Consider the following 20,761-nt stretch of genomic DNA (forward strand, 5'->3'; position numbering starts at 1 on the left):
GTGAAATACGCCACTGGTATTTTAATGGGGATTGCATTAAATCTTTAGATTGTTTTGGGTAGTATGGACATTTTAATGATGTTGATTCTACCAATCCATGAGCATGGTATATTCTTCCATTTGTTTATGTCTTTCTCTTATCTCTTTTTTCTATGTCCTCTAGTTCTGTGTACAGTTCTTTTATCTCCTTAGTTCAATTTATTCATAGGTATCTTAATTTTTTTGGTGCAGTGATACATGGGATCTTTTTTATTATTTATCTTTCTTTTGAGTTTATTATTGGAGTACAAAAAAGCCATAGATTTTTGGGTGTTAATTTTGTATTCTGCTACATCCTCAAATTCTGGGACCCCTTGGGGGATGTCGGAGAGCTGGTTTCAGCTCAATCCCCGCAGGCCAGGTAGAGGGACCCCACTGTTGCATAAATCCATTCACTGGGCCTCTATTTTTTTTAAAATATATTTTTATTGATTTTTTTATAGAGAGGAGAGAGGGATAGAGAGCTAGAAACGTCGATGAGAGAGAAACATCGACCAGCTGCCTCTTGCACACCCCCTACCGGGGATGTGCGCGCAACCAATGTACATGCCCTTGACCAGAATCAAACCTGGGACCTTTCAGTCCGCAGACCGACGCTCTACCACTGAGCCAAACCGGTTTCGGCTGGGCCTCTATTTTTGTTATAATAACATTGAGAAATTGTTGAATACTTACCATGTTTCTACTTGTCCTGGGAGGGATTAGTCTAGTTAAAAAAATAAAGTTTTTGGTTTCTATCCAGTGCAAATATTTACAGGTTGGTACCTGCTCATTTTAGCTTTTCCTATTCAATAACTTCTTGTTTTTCCTATAGGTCATTTTTAAAATAAACTTTCTAATGAAATATATACAGAGAAAACAACAGATTTTCACTGTACAGCTGGCGAGGATATGTAAAAAAAAGGAACCCTAGTGCATTGCTAGTGGGAATGCAAATTGGTGCAGCCACTGTGGAAAATAGTATATAGTTTCCTCAAAAAAGTAAAAATGGAACTCCCATTTGACCCAATAATCCCACTTCTAGGAATATATCCCAAGAAATCAGAAACACTAATAGAATCTTGGTGAAGCAGCAGCGGAGCCTTGCTCTCCAAGTCATGCAATGCTACTTAAGGGTGATAAGAAGAAGAGAGATGCTGGAAAGTAGGCCAAGAAAGATAAACATCCCCATGAACAAGTTCAGGGGGAGGCCAAAATAGAAGAAGTCATCTAAAGGCTAAGTTTGGGACAAGCTCAATAACCTAGTCTTGTTTGACAAAGCAGCATATGACAAATTCTGAAAGGAGGTCCCAACTATAAGCTTATAACCTCAGCTGTTGTCTCCGAGAGACTGAAGGTTTGCAGCTCCTTGGCCAGGGCAGCCCTTCAGGAGCTCCTTAGTAAAGGACTTATTAAACTAGTTTCAAAGCACAGAGCTCAAGTAATTCACACCAAAACACCAAAGGAGGGGATGCCCCAGCTGTTGGAGAAATTTCTATAAGATTCAAAAGCAGGAAAATCTGATTTATGGTATTATACATCAGAATATAGTGGTTACTTTTGGAGATAGTGATTGGAAGGAGCTTGGGGGGCGGGGGGGCCTTCTGTAGGGACTGCTTTAGGGCTGTAATGTTCTATTTCTTTTTTAATTTTTATTTATTTATTTATTTATTTAAAAAATATATTTTATTGATTTTTTACTGAGAGGAATAGAGAGTTAGAAACATCGATGAGAGAGAAACATCGACCAGCTGCCTCCTGCACACCCCCACAGGGGATGTGCCTGCAACCAATGTACATGCCCTTGACCGGAATCGAACCTGGGACTCTTCAGTCCACAGATTGCTGCTTTATCCACTGAGCCAAACCGGTTTCGGCAATTTCTTTTTTTATTTAATAAATTTTTATTTTTCAAAACCTGTTGTTCATGTATCTTCTCCAAAAGCTGAGGCATCCCCACCTTTGGTGTTTCTGGTGTAAATTACTTGAGCTCTGTGCTTTGAAACTAGTTTAATAAGTTTATTAACCAGTTTAATAAGTCCTTTACTAAGGAGCTCCTGAAGGGCTGCCCTGGCCAAGGAGCAGTGAATCTTCAGTCTCTCGAAGAGAACAGCTGAGGCTATTGTGTTGTCTGTTGTAGTTCATTATTAATAATTATGTATAATATGATATGTAAAAATTAAATTATGAAATTTTTATTAAGATGTTTCTTACATATCATTATATTGGCTGGGCTGCAAAAGTATTCGTATTCAACAGTCTAGGCTGAATGCCTAGGTGGCAACAACTCCTTTTTTTTTTTTTTAAGTCAGCTTAAAAAATATGCAAGTCATTGTATTATGTTCTAATCAAAGTGTGAGAATAATAATGTCACATCATGCTTAGTCATCTGACTCTACTACCACCATATTGCATAAAATAAACAACTCATAGTTAATATGTGTATATGCATGTATGTGTGTATAATATTTTCTTTACAACCCGGAATCACACAATATATTCAGTTCTCTATTCTATTGATGGTCTTTCCCTTATTGAATAACTCATGAGGTCTTCAGGCAACTGCAGCAGCATCTCTGAAAAACCTTCCCTAACACCTCCAGTCTGGGTTTTGTGTTTTTCCTCCATAACCTATGTCCCCTCTGCCACTTGCCTCTGCTGTAGTTTTTTTAAAAAATTGATTTTCAGAGAGAGAAGAAAGAGAGAGGTCGATTTGTTGTTCTGCTTATTTATGCATTCATTGGTTGATTCTTTTAAAAAATATATATATTTTGCCGAAACCGGTTTGGCTCAATGGATAGAGCGTCGGCCTGCAGACTGAAAGGTCCCGGGTTCGATTCCGGTCAAGGGCATGTACCTTGGTTGCGGGCATATCCCCAGCAGGGGGTGTGCAAGAGGCAGCTGATCGATGAGTCTCTCTCATTGATGTTTCTAACTCTCTATCCCTCTCTCTTCCTCTCTGTGAAAAATCAATAAAATATATATTAAAAAAAATTTATATTTTATTGATTTTTCACAGAGAGGAAGGAAGAGAGAAACATCGACCAGCTGCCTCTTGCACATCCCCTACTGGGGATGTGCCTGCAACCAATATATTAGGTCTAGTAATAATTAATGTCGTTTTTAAACATTCAAGTACATGCCCTTGACCGGAATCAAACCTGGGACCTCTCAGTCCACAGACCAACGCTCTACCACTGAGCCGAACCGGTTTAGGCAATTTGGTTGATTCTTGAATGTGTCCTGATCGGAGGTTGAACTGCAGCCTTAGTGTATTGGTCAGATGCTCTAACCAACTGAGCTACCTGGCCAGGGCTCTCTATTGTATTTTTATTTATTAGTTTATCTCCCTTAAAAGATCTGAGCCAGCAGGCCTTCTAGTTCAATGCTTAATATACCAAAGACACTCAATACATTTTTGCTGAGCACATGAGTGAGTAAGCTAGCTGGGAACAGCCCCAAAACTATACAAAGGAGGAGCACAATAAGGGGTATGGTAATCAGAAGTGGCTTATAGCTCTCATGCTTGAAGAGGAATTATTATAGCTGCTGTTGCTGCTCGAAGAAAGTTCAGCTTCTCCACTAACTCCTTCTTTGTCCGGTAACATGACCAGCAAGAAGATAATTACAGTGTTTGGAGCAACAGGTAAAAAACTTACTTTTAAAGAGCATGCTGACTGCATACTCTCCTGTCTTTGTTTTTAAAGTCAGAGCCTGCCAGTGTGGGTGACTTTCCTGCCCTTTGGAGGAAATTAAGAAAAGTGTCCTATTGCTTGGATTTCTGATCTGGTAAAGGGGCTGGTGATTTTATTTTATTTGTCAGAAATGATCTCAGCAGGACAAGGATAACTGACATATTCTCTCTTCCTCAGTCGTGTGCTGACTTGGTATGTTTCATTTCAACATAAGCTATCCTCTGGAGATTGTTCTCCATTCACTTCCTGACAAGTGAAAGAAGCCAGTGTGGGTCTGTAGGGCATATCTTCATGCCTAACCAATACCTCAGCCATTCTGAAAGGACAGAGCGGGTGAGGGTTAGGCATGTGTGCTGAGTGACTGGGTCTGCTGCTGCAGCCTTTTAACTGTCCTCCCTGATTTCAATCTTATCTTTTTTACAATCTGTTCTTTACAGCCAGAGCCTTTGCAAAATGTTGGTCAAATCAGGCCACATCTATTCAATCTGTTCTCATTTCAGCTTTCTGATGATCCATTTGAAACTATCAGATCATGACATGCCTCTGCTCAAAACCCTCCAACAACTGCCTCCTCCTCCCCAATCTCGAAGTAAAATGCAAAGTCCAGCTAATGGGCTCCCAACTTTTTACCCTCTCCTTTACTTGCTCAGGTGTTCCTCAAATACACTCCTACTTAAGTCTTTTGCTTTGGCTGCCCCCTCAGTCTCCAGCTACCTACATTGCTTCCTTCCTCATGTCAACCAAACCTCTGCTCAGATGTCCCCCTTTCCATGAGCACTTTCCAGACCTCCATATTTAAAATTGCAGCTCCACTCCCTTTTACTGTTATCTGGCTGCCCTTCCTGCTTGATTTCCTCCCTTACCCCTTATCTTTCCACAGGAGAAGATAAGCTCTATGAGCAAAGGAATTTTGTGTGAAAAGAGGAAAGGACTAAAGCAAGGAGAAGAGAGAAATAAATTTGCAAAAACCTACAGCCAGTTATGACATTGACTTTAGAAAAAGTTCTTACCTTTTGAGACAGCATGGATGGACATGGAGATTATTATACTAAATGAAATAAACCAGTCAGAGAAAGACAAACATATGATCTCACTTATATTTGGAATCTATAAATTGACAAACAAAATAAAAGCAGAAGCATGGTTTCAACTAACAGCTGTAAGCGGGGAGAGGGGTGAGGAGATTGGATAAAAGAAGGTGAAGAGATTAGTCCAAAAATATATACATATACATAACACATAGACACAGATAACAATTGGAAAGAGGGGTCAGGGTAGATGGAGGTGGGCAAAGGGAGGTAATAGAAATAGAGACTTCGCTTTGGGTGATGGGCGCACTATGCAGTGTGCAGATGTTTTCTTGAGTTGTATACTTGAAACTGTTATAGCATTGTAATAAGCTAGGAAAATTCCAGGTCAAGCAGAATAGGAAAACTAAATCGTTAAACCACAAAGCAGCCCAACCTAGACTCTCCTGTTGCATCTTCTATGCTCTTCTTTATTTAACCGACCTAACTATATTTTTGCTGTGGTCAATAAATTCTTGCTTGCTTTTCTATCCTATGTCTCTTCATTGAAATCTTTCCTTTAAGAAGACAAGAATTCAGTGTTAGGTCCGTGCCAAGAGATGAGTATTTAATACATTTTATTACATTCTCTCAGAGGGGGCTGAGACCGGTATACCTTGCAGGGAGAGCAGGCTATTTATATCTCCTGTGCAGGACAGGACAACAGCTGAGACTGGGTACAGGCTAGAGGCTGGGTGTGAGCGGTTTACTAGAAAGTAGAAGCCTTAAGTCATATCTTACAAAACCTAAATAAGAATAGTAGGAAAACCAGAGGGAAGGCAAGAGCCCAAGCAGGGCCAAATGGAAAAGTACTGAGCACAGGAGAAAGGTAGAGAATATGCCTGACACTGAGGTCTCTTCCTCTCTCCAGTAGTAAAACGTGTATGGTTTTGTGAACCAAGGTCATCTCAATAAATTCAATTAAGTATTAGTAAAAAAAAAAAAAAAAAAGGTAAATGGGACATGGAGATGATTGTATAAAGCATTAGGGTGAAATTGAGAATATTGTTATTTTCCTGAAAGAAATAAGAAGCCATTAAAGGAGTTTGAGCAGAGTGACTAGATATGAGTTCTACGTTATAAGGATCATTTTAGGATCAGATTTTCAAAGAGGGTGTAGGGGCAAGGACTGAAGCAGGAAGACCTTTAGGAGGCTCTGCCATAGTCCAACCAAGATGACTGTGGCTTAGATGGGAATGGTGGCAAAGAGGTGCTAGAGAGTGATCAGATTCCAGATATGTTTTAGAGAGTTGACAGGGACGGTGTGGTGATCGAGGGTAAGGGAAGGGGGCAAGGAGGGTGGAGGGGCAGAGGAGGGTGGAGGATGGAATATGGTATAAAGGGATAATTGGGAATGGGAAAAGAAAAAAAAAAAAAAAAGAGTTGACAGGGATAACCTGATAGACCAGCTTTCAGAGGTGAGAAGAAAAGAGCAAGCAATGAATTTAGTGTTCTGGCTTGAGCAAATGGAAGATCAAGTTGTGATTCACCAAAATGGGGAGGATTTAAGTGAGGCAGATCAAAAAATGCTGGGAGTTTTGTTTTTGTCTCAAATTTGAGTTGCCGCCTAGGCTGTTGAATATGAACCTTGGGAGTGGCTCTTAAAGGGATCAGATCAGATGTGTCAGAGTTAAAGAAAGTTGCTTCCTACTTAGCCAAGAGGCTGGGTGGGCTGATCACTTTATTGCCCAGGGATTGTCCATAGTTCAGTTACCGAGGAGTTCTGGAAGTGTTTGGGTCAAGCGTGTTAAACTCTTGGCCCATGGGCTGCATGGGGCCCACAACAGATATTTTTGCAGCCCAGCCAATGTAACCGAATGTAAAAAACATTTTAATGAAAATTTTGTACCTTAATTTTTATAATATCCTGTTATATGTAATTATTAATAATGAACTACAAATGTTTGCTAGTGACTAATTACTATATTCATTGTGTTGCATTCATTTATTTTATGCGCCTTATGCATAGGCGCACCATTTCTCTCCACTACTACTAGCAGCGAATATTTTAGCAGCCAATTGCCACATCATTAGTCTTATCTTGTTTGGTGTGCACAACAAGAAATGTTTTGCTTTCCGAGACAAAAAAATAGGTTTACTTGCGTTACACTTATTAATTTGTACCGTTATTCAGTGTCTGGTAAGTTAATATTAAAAAAAGTATAAATTTTATTAAAATGTTCTATTATTTTATGTTAACGATTACTCATTTTTCAGCCCTTTGTATTCATTATGTCTCTACCAAAATAAAGCTATGTTTCTATGGAAATTTAAGCTTTTTTTTTTTTGTGGCCCACATAAACATAAACCTTGTTTATTTGGCCTGTGTTAGCCTTTGAGTTTTGCATGCTTGGTTTGGGTGTTTGAGATAAAGGGTTGCCTTATTTAGCAGATACAAATATAAGATGCCTAGTTAAAATAAAAAAAATAACATATTTTTTTATGGATTTCAGAGAAAAAGAGAAAGAGAAAGATAGAAATATCAATGATGAGAGAGAATGATTGATTGCCTGCCTCCTGCATGTTCCACACCAAGTATTGAGCTGGCAACCCAGGCATGTGCCCTGACAGGGAATCAACCGTGACTTCTTGGTTCATTAGTTGAAGCTCAGTCACTGAGCCACACAGGCTGGGACTAGTTAAATTTGACAGGAACATGTCTTAACCCTTTCCTTGCATGTGTTTGCACATCAAACTCTGAACAGTGCTTGCCATTCAAATGCTACTGTGGATATAAAAAGGGGTTCTATGGAAAGAGACATCACAGGGTGACCTGACCATAAATTCCTAACTGGACAGATCATGATGGGTAGTCATACCTCAGGCATATAAGTTCTTTAGAAAAGGGCTTATCTGGGCCTTAAACGAATCCTGTCCATTGCTTCTGTGCATGGACCTTCAAAGGTTAACACACCTTTGAAATAACCACCCTCAAGAGAGCACATAATCTTATTAACTATCCTGCAATCTAATCCCCACCTTTTCTGCTACCTTCATGTAATCTTCCTTTCTTTCCCTCCTTAATTTCAAATGCATAAAATAAACTGCAAAAACTGTTATTCTGCAGAGCATTTAAGATTTTGCTCACTGGCATATGTTATCAATTGGCTCAAATAATTTTAGTATATGTGCTGCCAAAGCAAGCACTCAAGTAAACTCTTACAAAAATTCTCTACAGATTTGGATGTTTTTTTATGTTGACACTGTCCTCAATATGGTATTACCTTGAAGATAACTGGGTGGGAATGATCCAGAATAAATGGGGAGGGTCTGGGACAAATGAGTAGGTCAAGAATGGGTGCTCTGGGAGCTGCTTTATCGGGCTGATAAGTTTATGGTTATGTCTTGCTAATTTAAAGGAAAAGGGCCAAGATGGATAAGTACTTTTTTTGGTTTGGGTCTTAGTAAAACATAAAAAATGGGAGTGGTAAGAGAGCCAGTTCTGGTTTTGGTCCAGCTCCTCTTATTTATACAGGTTTAGGCAGGACTGTCTACTTTCAAAGTTAAGAGTTGAGAAAACAGAGGTTTCAGTTTTTTCACATCATTCATTCATTCATTCATCCACTCATTCAACATATAAATGTTGAAAACTTGCAATTTGCCAGAGAATAGTCTCAGCACATGGTTGAAAACAAGGAGAACCCAGTTTAGTAGGAGGATTTTTAGGAAATGGTTACAATAGTCAGTGATATGGGCTGAATTGTTTTTCCCACCAAAATAATTCATATGTTGAAGCCCTAGTTTCTAGTATCTTTAAAATTTCACATTATGTAAATAATGTAAGACTTATTCATTGTGCTGGGCACTCAGTGGCCCCTTAATCTGAAAACTCATTTAGTATCTTTGAACTCTGGAAAATTATCTTCTTTGATAATTCCATATATGCATTTTCTCTAGTCTCTCATTCTGGAATTCCCTTGGCTTGATCCTCTATTTTCTCCTTCCTGTTTTCCATTTCTTTTTAATTTTGAGAGATTTCTTCAACTTTTTCCATGGGAAACTTACTTCTGCTATAATATTTTAAATTTCTGACAGCTTCCTTTTCTCTTCTGAATGCTCTTCTTCTGCCTCCATCTCCCTTTTTATTGGTGCAATATGCAGATGTAGTATTCTGAATGCAAAATCTTCTCCAACCTCTGAAGACATTAATGCTTTAAAAGTTTCTTCTGTACACTGCATTGCTTATACTTACCTTTATCAATTTATTTATTTTAGTTTTTCTGGAGGCTTTCTTCAAACATCTGGTGACCTTTGGCTATGTGTTCATACTACTAGGGCACTAAACTCCAACCGAAGTTCCTCGTGCAAAAGCTGAGCCCATTGACAGCAGAACCTATTGGGTTATCGGTGGTGCATCAGTTGGGTTTCACACAAAATAAGTGCCACACTTTTTCAGAGAAGCCAAGGAAAAAATAAAAGTTGAAAGGGAAGAGACCAATAATGAATAAGTAAGCAATAAGAGGAAGGAGTAGAGGACCTGAGAGATTACCAAAACCCAGGAAGAGTAGCAACATGGAGATAGCCACCTTTCTTTCTGTCCTTGGATTTCCTGCTGCTGATGCCTATTATTGGCCAGACCAAACCTGAGAGCATGAAGAGAGCCCATTGATGGAGTACAGTGCAGGTCAACCTCCCAGGGCACTAAGAAGGGTGCAGAAGGTGAATGTAGATCTGAAGGTGTGAAAAACATACACAGGACAGATATCCAAACAGTTTGATAGAGGATCCCAAATGTTAGTAACCCAGCACAGTACCTGGCATATATCACAGAGTATTCAGTAAATATTTGTAGAGTACATAAATTAGGCAAGTAATGAAAGTAATGATCATATCACCAATAACTTTGAATGCCATAAAAAGAAACTTATGCAATTTTTCAGCTTAAAAATAAAAGAGGAAGCTTTTTTGAAAAGAAAATTTTGTGAAGAACCTCAAAATAAAATTTCTAACCAAATAAAAATAGATTTTCCCAGTTCAATCTGGGCTACAGGGTCTGGCACCCTCCACACTTGACCTCGTTGTTGAGGAGCACACGAGACTTGGATGGAAAGTTTGTAAGGACATTCTGAGAAAAGGGAAGTGAGTGGAAAGACATCTGTCCTGTTTATCAGAATTTCAACTTAGGGGAGACTTAGGGGAGTGTCGAAGGTGGCACCCTAATTATTCCTTGACCTTTCCAAACAAGTCTGTGAAAGTGCAGATCCCTGGGTGTTTACTGGAATCCTTATGCCTAATCTTTGGGTACCCTTGCCTTGAGGACAATGCAAACACACGTGTCCTCCCAAGATTACTCACCCTACTAATTGTATCTAAAATTAAAAATTTCAATAAAAGCCTAATGAGGCAGGCAATCGAAGCTGCCTTGTTATTATAGCCGGTTGGTCCCTTAGCCTCTCTTTCACAGCAAATGTCTCAGAGTAATCCATTCATCTGTCATTCAAGCTCTGCTGGCCAACCATGGCAAGGTGGTGCCCTGTGTGAGGAGCTTCAGCAATTGTTATCTCAGGCCTTTCCCATTCTTTATCTGACCCGTAGACTTTCAAAGGTGTCCCTGAGATGGCGATGAGGAACCTAGTTTGAAAACCACTGTTGCAAAAATGGGAATGCCTCCTGAAATAGTTATTATAATAGATATACTCTGAATAGTGGTAATTCCTGACCAGCTATTTTTTTAATGAACATTCCTCCTGAACCTTCCTCTGTTTCTTCTTCACTGTAGGATCTCAAGGTGGCTCTGTGGCCAGGACTCTTTTGGAGAGCAAAAAGTTTGCTGTAAGAGCAGTGACCAGGAATGTGACTCAACCAAAAGCACTGGTGCTCCAGGAACTTGGTGCTGAGGTGGTAAAAGGGGACCTGAATGATAAAGCACTGGTGGAGGCTGCCTTAAAAGATGCCTATGGGGTCTTCCTAGTGACCAACTACTGGGAACATCACAGCAAGGAGGATGAAGTGTGTCAGGTGGGAACACCTTTGAGCCCTTTCCTCTTATCCTTCCTGGCTGCTCTGCCCTCCCTTGAAGGGGGTGGGCCTTAAGGCTGAGCAAAAAGAGCCTCCACAAAATCTCTCTGGTATTTATGAAATATATGCACTTGAAGTATTTCTTTGATTGTGAAGTCAGTGTTCTAAAGCACATGTCCACATCTCAAGATCGTGGACATCTGAGGATGACTGTGCAGTGGAGCCGGTCATTTGTCTGTAGATGACATGTGAAGGGTACCCCACAAATTAAGGTAACTCCAAAGTGAAAAGGAAAGAACAAAAATGTAATGAGTATATTTTTACTTCTGGCAGAGAATTTGGGGAGAAATGAATAATGGGTACATAGAAAAAAAAACTAAAGCAAATAAACCCAGAGAAAATAAAAGTTTGTAGAAAAAAAAATAAATTTAACCATAGAATATTTACTTGGTTCAACTTCAGCGGTGTTGTAGGCACTACTTTTTGATTTAGCCCAACATTATGATATTGGGAATACGAAAAAAGGGAATTGCATATATATGTATGGTGGTGTTTGGCTGTGTGTGCCTGTGTCAGAGAGAGAGAAAGGGGGGCGGGGAGAGAGAGAGAGTGAGAGAGAGAGAATATTAAAGATGAGGACTCATCTTTCAGAGTAAGAATTTAGTAGATGATATCTTAAACTGAAAAAAATAAAGCATTAGTAGTGCAAACCTGTTATTTAGAAATAGAGAAACAGCTAAAAGAGATGAAAGTGGTTACTTCTTGAGAGCAGTTATCAGCATGAGGGCTCAGGGAACATCTTCATCTTATAAGTTCAACTCCCCCCCACCCCCCCTCCTATTTGAAATGTGTATAAATTTGAAAAATGTGAAGATTAGATTTTTAAAGTGTAATTGATGTAATCAGTCTCTTGCAGAAATGGCATAATTCAAACAATTAAGAGCAGGAGTAAGCCATTTCAGCAATGTCTGTTAAATTAATTATACCATTTATAGCTTGTCTTTTAGTGATAAACTTTTGAATTTCTCATATTAGGAACTCTGGGTTCTAATTCTGATATCCACTTACTATGAAACCCATGGGTACAAAGTCACTTCTCTGCTCACTTTATGCCTCTACTAAACACAGATTAATTATGTCTTTTCTACTTGCTACATGGGGTTTTGTAAGAAAAAAAGAGAAGGAAACAGTGGAAAGAAAGAAAAAAGAGAGTGAGAGAAAGAGAAGAGAGAGAGAAAGAGAGAAGAGAGAGAGAGATGAAGGTGCTTTAGAAAATTTGGAGAGAGAGAGAGAGAGAGAGAGAGAGAGAGAGAGAGAGTCTTTATTATGCCCTCAATATCCAAATGATGTGCAGATATAATTAATTAGCAGAAAAAAATATTACACTGTATGAATATTGTTTACTCAGGTATCCCTGGGGCTCTTATATAAATAAATGTGGCAGTTGATCCAAAGATACTGATAGCCTAGACTTAAGGAAGAGACCAGGTGTTTCTGCCGGTTCCCACGAGGCTGCCTCTTAGCTTCTGATGAGGCTCAGTCTTGTGACATGGTGAAGCCTCTGCCCACGAACACTGGTGGCCTCTAAGTTGGTAACTTGAATGTGTTTTGATTCTGGAAGAGCTCCTTTTCTATGGAGGACAATATGAAAAGGAAGGGGGGAAGGGAAAGCTGTACCTGCCTTCCTGTCCATATGCGAATACAGCGATCTATATGAAGAATTTACTTTGTTCCTTAGGGGAAGCTGGTGGCAGATGTCACCAAGTGCCTGGGTCTGAAGCACGTGGTGTTCAGCGGCCTGGAGAACGTCAAGCGTCTGAGCGGAGGGAAGTTGGCGGTTGATCACTTTGATAGGAAGGGAGAGGTGGAGGAGTATTTCTGGTCCATTGGTGTTCCCATGACCAGCATCCACTTGGCAGCTTACTTTGAAAACTTCCTCACTATATGGAAGCCCAGGAAAGCCTCTGATGGAGATTACTACACCTTGGGTAAGTGTAATTTGCAGTGAAAGTTGGCCAGACACCTGCTGTCTTCCCTTCCTCCTCCTTTGTCCCTTTCCTCCCTCTTTTTAGTGGACGTAAATCATTTGAGTGCCTACTATGTGCTTACCTCTGTGTGAAGTGCTGAGAGGGATACAATATTGTTTTAAACTTCACAGAGAACTGGTTCTTGGACTGGAAACAAACACAAAGGACTTTACTTCCAGTCTGAACAATCGACAATCGGTTGCTCTTTATACAAACTGTCAGCTGTGCAACCTCAAGCCTTAGTTTCCTCAAGTGTAATGGAAAAGTTGGACAAGATGACCTTTTTTGTTTGTTTGTTTGTTTGTTTTGTTAATCCTCACTGGAGGATATTTTTCCATTGATTTTTAGAGAGAGTGGAAGGGAGGAGAGACACACAGAGAGAAACATCAATGTGAGAGAGACATATGGATTGGTTGCCTCTTGCAAGCACCCTGACCAGAACTGGGGATCAAGCCTGCATCAGAGGTATGTGTCCTTGACCTGAATCAAACCCAGGACCCTTCAGTCCGTGGGCTGCTGCTCTATCCACTGAGTCATAGTGGATAGTATAAGGTGACTTCTAAGGTTCCTTCTAGCTCATCCATCGGACCTATGATAGCAACAGGGAAAACATACTCCTCTTGACCTGAGTCCAATGGTCTGAATCCCTAGAGGGGCCCTGACTCTCTAGAGAAAGAATCTGATTCTGAAGGTCTGGACTGGGGCCAGGAGTGCTATAGTTTTAAGAAGGGTTCCTAATAAGTCTAATGCTCCAGTCCACTGGCTGGACTTCCTCTGCCCTTTGGAGACATTTTCTTTGTCCACAGTCCTAGGTGGCTCAGTGGCGAGGGGAGAGACCCAGGAGGCAGCCGAGGGAGCAGAGATGGGGGCATGAAGGCAAGGCTCCAGAGGCCGGATCAGCAGAAAGAGTACCCACCTACCCCAGTGTCAAGCTGACTCTAAGATTTTTGAGTTGAGAAACTGGAATGATAGACTTGAAATGGGGCAGTCTGTAGGAGGAGCAAGTTGTTGGGTGGAGGGGAGGTGGTGGCGCTATAGGAATTCATTTTGAAGCACATTGACATGTTTATTAAACAATCAAGTAAGGACGTTGAGCAGGAAATTGGTCAATAGACCCTGAAATTCAGCAGAGAAATCTGGATTATAGATTATAACTAATAATACTTTACACAAAGCAGATGCTTAGTAAATGGTGGCTTTTAAAAAATCAATACCCAGGCATTATGGTACTTGCTCAAACTAAACCTTGTAATGAATTGTGCATAGATTGTGGCCACTAGGTGTTATATTGGTTTTCTACCTTTTGTGTATGGTTAATTAATTCAAATTGGTAAGACCTACCCAGGATGTGATATAATTACCTCTCTCTCTCTCTCTCTCTCTCTCTCTCTCTCTCTCTCTCTTTTTTTTTTTTTTTTACTAGCACTGCCTATGGGGGACATTCCCTTGGATGGCATCTCTGTTGCTGATATTGGAGCAGTTGTCTCTAGAATTTTTGATTCTCCAGAAGAGTTCTTAGGCAAAGCTGTGGGCCTCAGTGCAGAAGCGCTAACAGTACAGCAATATGCTGATGTTTTGTCCAAGATTTTGGGAAAAGATATCCGAGATGCAAAGGTGAGTTCTTAGATGATATAAATGTGATAATAAGAGTCCACCTTGGCTCACACCCCACTGACTTAGACATTCTGATAGGCTCCCAATGAATTTAGGCAAGGGCTCAGCTTAGGCTGGCAGCAGAAATTGAAGAGGATTTCAGTTCCACCAATCTATCTGGTATTGGTGCATCTGAATCCCACTCTAATGGCTTTATTTCTTTAGCTTAAGGTTAATCAGCTTGTTAGAGTAAACTTACTTCTATGTGGCAAGAACTTAGAATCTGAAGACTGAGGTACAACTTTTTCATATACACTACCCAACTCTTCTCTCATAAGCATTCTTTGCTGATCATTCCAGTCTGCTAGAGCTCTTGGGTGTGGGCGAGGCACTTACCTCTCTGAGCCTCAGTTTCTTCCTCTGTGAAGTGGGGTAGAAGCATCTACCTCAGGGTGATCTTGTGGACATTAGAGAGAATATATTTAAGGGGCTTAGCACAGTGTGTAGTATGTACATACCTATTGGCATATAGCAAGTACCTAACTTTGAGGAGTTTACATTAGAGTGAAAATGTTAATGCACATGAAGTCACAGGGATCAGTACAGCTATCACACTGTAGGTGTTTAATTGTGTTGTCCACAGTCTCTGTGACCAAAGAAGGGCAGGAGAAGGCTTCATGGAAAAAGTGGCTTTGAGGTGGGCAAGACTGTGTTTAGGTGGAGGGAATGATGGGGCTGTCCTGACTAAATTCTAGAATTCTAATCTCTTGCCTAGCTAAACCCACATGGATGAACCAGAGGCAGTATAAGAAAGTGAGCAAATCCTGGCTCTGCCCTTACCTATCTGTGGAATCTTGGCAAGTTATTTAACCTCATTTGATAAAAGAAGTTATTCTCTCTCTCTCCCTCTCCCTCTCTCTCTCTCTCTCTCTCTATATATATATATATATATATATATATATATATATATATATATATATATATCTCCTAATATGCAAAGTGTCCCCTTGGGAGTTTGACAGATTGGGAGTTCGATCACTCACCATGATGCATGCTGACTACTATGGGGCAGCATGGAATGAAGGGAGGCCCCAGCTGGCAGCCATTAGGAGCCCTACCCATGCACAAATTTTGTGCACTGGGCCTCTAGTACCTAATAAGATTGATTAGAGGATGACATGATATATAAATAGCAGGCACCTGGCACTGGGTTGGCAAATAGTAAGTCCTTGATAATTGATCATGGTAAAAGTCAGGTGGGAATGGCCTAGACTAGAGCGTGGATAGGACAGACCTTATACAGAAAAGTGAGAGGAACTGATGATACCACATCACCAGCCATTTCTCCAAAGCAGGTGTTGATAAGAGGAAGGAGAACAGGGCTTCTGAGAAGGAAGTATGTGTGCCTTGCAGAGACACCCTCAGAGCTGAAAGGAGGCTCCATACCTTCTTTCAAGCTGGTAGGCATGGGCTAGCCTGCCTTTTTGCTTCCCTTGGCTGCATCCCACCATCTGTAAAATGAGTGTTTTCTGGATGATTTCTAAGGTCAGACCCAGCACATTCTCTCTATAGGAGGGGTCCACAATTAGGACCTGCCACCTGCTTTTTTAAAATAAAGATTTATTGGAACACAGCCACACCACTGTTTATATATTGTCTCTGGCTGTTATCGTGATACATTGGTAGAATTAAGTAGTTGTGACTTAGCCCATATAACCCACAAAGCTTTAAATATTTGTATCTAGCCTTCTAGGAAACATTTTGTTGACACCCACTCTAGAATGTTTCCTAGAGTTAGGCCCAGAAAGCTGATTTTTCTTTTCATCTGTAACTCTTGCTTCCAGTGAGTCTTGAGTCATGAAGGGTAACCTAGTTTCCCAATTCAGAGTCAGAAACAGGAGCTACAAGGAGGCTACGAAACCCTAAAACATTATTATAGGTGTCTTTAATGAAGAAAATAAGTTACCCCCAAACTCAGGATGACAGCCAATCACACAAAAGATGGACTCATGAGAGTACGTATCTGCAAAGTCACTTGTACCTGGTGTAAATATACTTCCCAGGACTGATCCCTCTCCAAGGGCATTTGCATTTGGGCCTTATATTTCTTTTGTTTCATGGGGTTTGAAGTCTGTACAGAAGAAGGAGAGAAAGGTGAAGGGGTGTGGGCATGTGGAGAGTGCTCATTCTCAGAGGGCCAGGTGAACGTGCTCAGGACTTTCCAAGCATCACTCAGTCGCATACTTGGTCCCCGACTCTTCTTGGTACATCAAGTTATTTCAAAATTCAGCAGAACTTCTCTAGCACCAAAAGTTCTAGGGCATTTGAAACTGGAAGTTCTACAGAATGGTTAATGCAGTGCTTAGTAACTAGTCTGACTAGAAGATGCTGCCTAGGATTCTAGAGTGGTGGGGGAAATGCTTAGGCAGCATGCTACTCTGGGGAAGGATGCATGTGGCCACAAGGTGGCGCTCCAGCACCGGCAGTCTGACTCCCCCTGCCAGTCTGGTCAGAAGGAGGCATAACTGCTTTAGTGAGTGCATGCCCTGGAACAGACTCCCATCAGGAACTCTGGTCTGCCTGAAACTGTCTGTCCAACCCCAAAAAGAACATGATCATCTCAGAAAGTGAGACACAAACAAAAATCTCTTTCCTTCAAAAATCTGCAGAAAAGAATCCCGTATTTCACTAGGAATATTAGTTGTCAAAGTTCTAGGATGAGGGAGTAACTCAAGGAGAGAGACATTTTCAAAGTCATCTTCCATGCTTTTCATGTAGTCTTCTTACTAAACATTTAAATTGTTTTCTTATTTCAAATACAAATGCTTATTTCAGAAAACACAGAAAATTATGAAAAAAACCCCAAAAATCACATACTCAGAGATAGCAACTAATAAGATCTGACACGTTATATTCTAGTCTTTCTCCAATATCTATATGTTTATATCTAGCTTTTTCATTTAATGTTATATTATGAGCATTTTTTAAAGTTCTTTAAAACATTAATTTTAATAACTACACAATATTCTTAGACTATATATAGACTAAAATTTATTCTGCCATTTCTTGTTTTTGCATAGGAACATTTTTCTTTTAAAAATATATATTTTGTTGATTTTAAAAAATATTTTATTGATTTTTTTTACAGAGAGGAAGAGATAGGGATAGAGAGTAAGAAACATTGATGAGAGAGAATCATCAATCAGCTGCCCCCTGCACACCCCCCATTGGGGTTGTGCCCACGACCAAGGCACATGCCCCCAACCGGAATTGAACCTGGGACCCTTCAGTCCACAGGCTGATGCTCTATCCACTGAGCCAAACTGGCCAGGGCAGGCACATTTTTCTTAATTTTCCATATTATAAATGTATATGACAATCATTTTTTATAAAAAAATATTTTCATTGATTTCAGAGAGGAAGGGAGATGGAGAGAGAGAGAGAAATATCAATGATTAGAGAGAATAATTGATTGGCTGCCTCCTGTACCCCGTATTGGGGATAGAGCCCATAGCCCAGGCATGTGCCCTTGATTGGAATTGTACCTTGGATCCTTCAGTCCCCAAGCCCATGCTCTATCCACTGAGCAAAAACAGCCAGGGTGACCATGAGTTGTTTGTGTGTCACAATTTCAAAGGCCAAGTGGAATAGAGTTTATTTGGGGGGCTAAAGACAGATTACACTGGATCCAATAGTTAGAAATGGTCTTAGGTAATTCAGGAGGGGAAACTATTGATGTAGTTAGTGGCAGAGGGACTGCAGGGGTGGGTTTTGTGGAAGGTGACCGAAGGCAGATCAGTAAGTGTGTGGTGAGTAGCATTTGTTTGAACCTGGGCCTGGCAGAGTCTGGGATGGTTGAAGTCAAGATGCTCACTTCTAATCAAGGATTGAAATGATGATGAAAGGACATCAGCCAGGAGGAAAGGATAGAGAGTCTGGTGCTGCATGGAGGCGGAGGGCCAGGTGGGTAGACTGTCTGAGATGGCTGCTGAGGGAATGTATATGAAAGCAGGTCAGAAAGAAACTCACTACAGATAGATTCATATGCCTTTCAGCTTAAAAAAAAGAAAAGAAAAGAAAAGAAAGATAGAAAGAAAAAAAAAACACAAACAAAGAAAGAAAGAAAAGAAAAGAAAGTAGGTCACATGAAGGGAGGACAGATCTATAGTTTTTTATCCAAAATGCTTGGGACCAGAAACAATTTGGCTTTCAGAAGCTGCAGCTTTTAGCTAGATTGTGTTCTAGATGTATTATGTAACATCACCATCAAGGGCAGGACAAGAACCTGTAATATCTCTGCAGAAAAATATATGACCATTTCCACTAAATGGCAGCATTAAAAAGCATAAATAGCTTCAAAGTTCAGCTCAGAATCAGTTCAGAAAAGTCAGTTGCTGTCAAATTGCTTATGAAAAAAACCCTCGAGAGCTTCTTGGGTTTTGGAGTTAGGCTGAAGAACGGTGGACCTATATCATCTTTAAGGTGAATCATTTATTAATCAAACTATTTTCAATGAGAGCTAAAACATTTCCTTTTTAAAAAATTTATAATAAAAAAACCCCCCAACTTGTTCTTAAAAGATCACGCCGGAAGCTTACGAGAAGCTGGGGTTTCCCGGAGCGGAGGAAATGGCCAACATGTTTCGTTTCTATCAGATGAAGCCAGACCGTGATATCAAGCTCACCCACCAACTAAACCCCGAAGTCAAAAGCTTCAGCCTGTTTGTCTCAGAGAACAAGGAAGCCTTGATGGGTATTTAACTGTTCACACAGGCCCCTCACAACTTTCTTTTCCCTGATTCTGGCCCTCTGTAGAGCACATCTTCATTTACAGAACAAATATGTTACAATGCAATTGATTGCAACTCCAAAGCTGTTCCTGAAATACTCTTAAGTAGGAAACATGGAAATTTGATTCACATATAACTTTACAGCTAGTGATCAGGATGGTACACCTGTTTGGTTAAGTAAGAAGCCCCAAACTGGCCCCTTCTGTAGCTCTGACCCCCCAACAGCCAAGTCGCCTCATCAGACTCTGGCCTGAAGAGCTTGGAGCTTCTTCCCTAACATGAATGGGGGGTGGCCACTCAGCTTTCTCCTGCCTAACTGATCCAGAGCCCTGGCTCTGAACCTCTCCTTGGCAGTTCCAGTTTTTAAACATTTTTTTTAGTTTTTCCCCCAAGTGTGTTGTCATATTCTCAGTGAACTAAGTAATTTTAATTTCTTTAAAATATATATTTTTATTAATTTCAGAGAGGAAGGGAGAGGGAGAAAGAGATAGAAACATCAATGATGAGAATCATCTATTGGCTGCCTCCTGCACATCCCCTATTGGGGACAGAGCCTGCAACCTGGGCATATGTCCTGGCCAGGAATTGAACTGTGACCTCCGGGTTCGTAGGTCAGTGCACAACCACTGAGCCACTCTTGTGGGGCTAATTTCTTTAAAAAAACAAAAACAAAAACAAAAAACGACAACAAACCAACACAACAGAAAACCTTTGTCGATAACTTTCTGGGGGAACATGGTGTTCAATGAACAAGCACAAGTATTAAAAACTCCAACATTCAGTTTTGCTTCAGGGTTGAAAGTTAACATTCTCTGTTTAATTCATTAAACCAACTATTGAATCATCATTCAATATCTGTATTCATCTATTCATTCTTCTGTCCTTCAATTAAGCCAAGGGCCTTTTTTTTTTTTTTTTTTTTTTCCCCCAAGGGCCTTTGGATATTTAGCACATCATCTGTGGGCCATACAAAATTAACAACTTAAAAATTAGCTGCTATTATATATTCGGTCAAACATTCAGTTAACTCGCTCCTAATGCCTTTGCAGGGCCAGACCAAATGACTTCATGGGCTATATATGGCCTGGGGGCTGGATGTTTCCCACCACTGATTTAGGCATTCCACAAACTTTATTTTGGGCACCAGTACTGATGGTGAATTTGGAACTTCTCTTTCCTATGTGCTTTCCTTTTTTAAAAAAAATTCTCATTCGAGGATATTTTTTTACATGGATTTCTAGAGTGAGTGAAAGGGTCAGAGGAATAGGGGAGAGAGAGGAGAAACATCAATGTGAGAGAGACACATCGATTGGCTGCCTCCCACACATGCCTCCACCGGGGCTGGGTAACTCTGCAACCTAGGTAGGTGCTCTTGACTGGGAATTGAACCCAGGATCCTTCAGTCGGTAGGCTGATGCTCTAACCAGTGTTTCCCAAAGTGTGGTACGCGTACCCTAAGGGGTACGGGAAGAGTTTGGTGGAGGTACACGTTGCAGCGGAGTTTGGTGGGCATATGCATTGCACCGTGTTTAGCTGCGCCTAATTCTACGTTCTCATGAGTATGAGGGGTACTCAACGTTACGAAAATTATAGAAGGGGTACACATATATCAAA

At 40.5% G+C, this 20,761-nt stretch overlaps 1 protein-coding gene and 1 pseudogene across 1 annotated transcript; both read left to right on the plus strand.

Moving 5' to 3' along the window:
- Window positions 1-1,141: 1,141 nt before the first annotated feature.
- Window positions 1,142-1,542, plus strand: LOC118722412 (annotated as a pseudogene).
- A 1,967-nt stretch (window positions 1,543-3,509) lies between these two features.
- Window positions 3,510-19,590, plus strand: LOC118723867 (nmrA-like family domain-containing protein 1). The gene is made up of 5 exons (XM_036446671.2): window positions 3,510-3,664; window positions 10,500-10,738; window positions 12,477-12,726; window positions 14,189-14,379; window positions 18,939-19,590. The coding sequence occupies exons 1-5, from the start codon at window positions 3,625-3,627 to the stop codon at window positions 19,116-19,118; spliced, it is 900 nt and encodes a 299-aa protein (XP_036302564.1). The 5' UTR covers window positions 3,510-3,624; the 3' UTR covers window positions 19,119-19,590.
- The last annotated feature ends 1,171 nt before the right edge of the window (window positions 19,591-20,761 follow it).

This window comes from Pipistrellus kuhlii, unplaced genomic scaffold, assembly GCF_014108245.1.
Source record: "Pipistrellus kuhlii isolate mPipKuh1 unplaced genomic scaffold, mPipKuh1.p scaffold_m20_p_2, whole genome shotgun sequence".
NCBI classification, from domain to species: Eukaryota; Metazoa; Chordata; class Mammalia; order Chiroptera; family Vespertilionidae; genus Pipistrellus; species Pipistrellus kuhlii.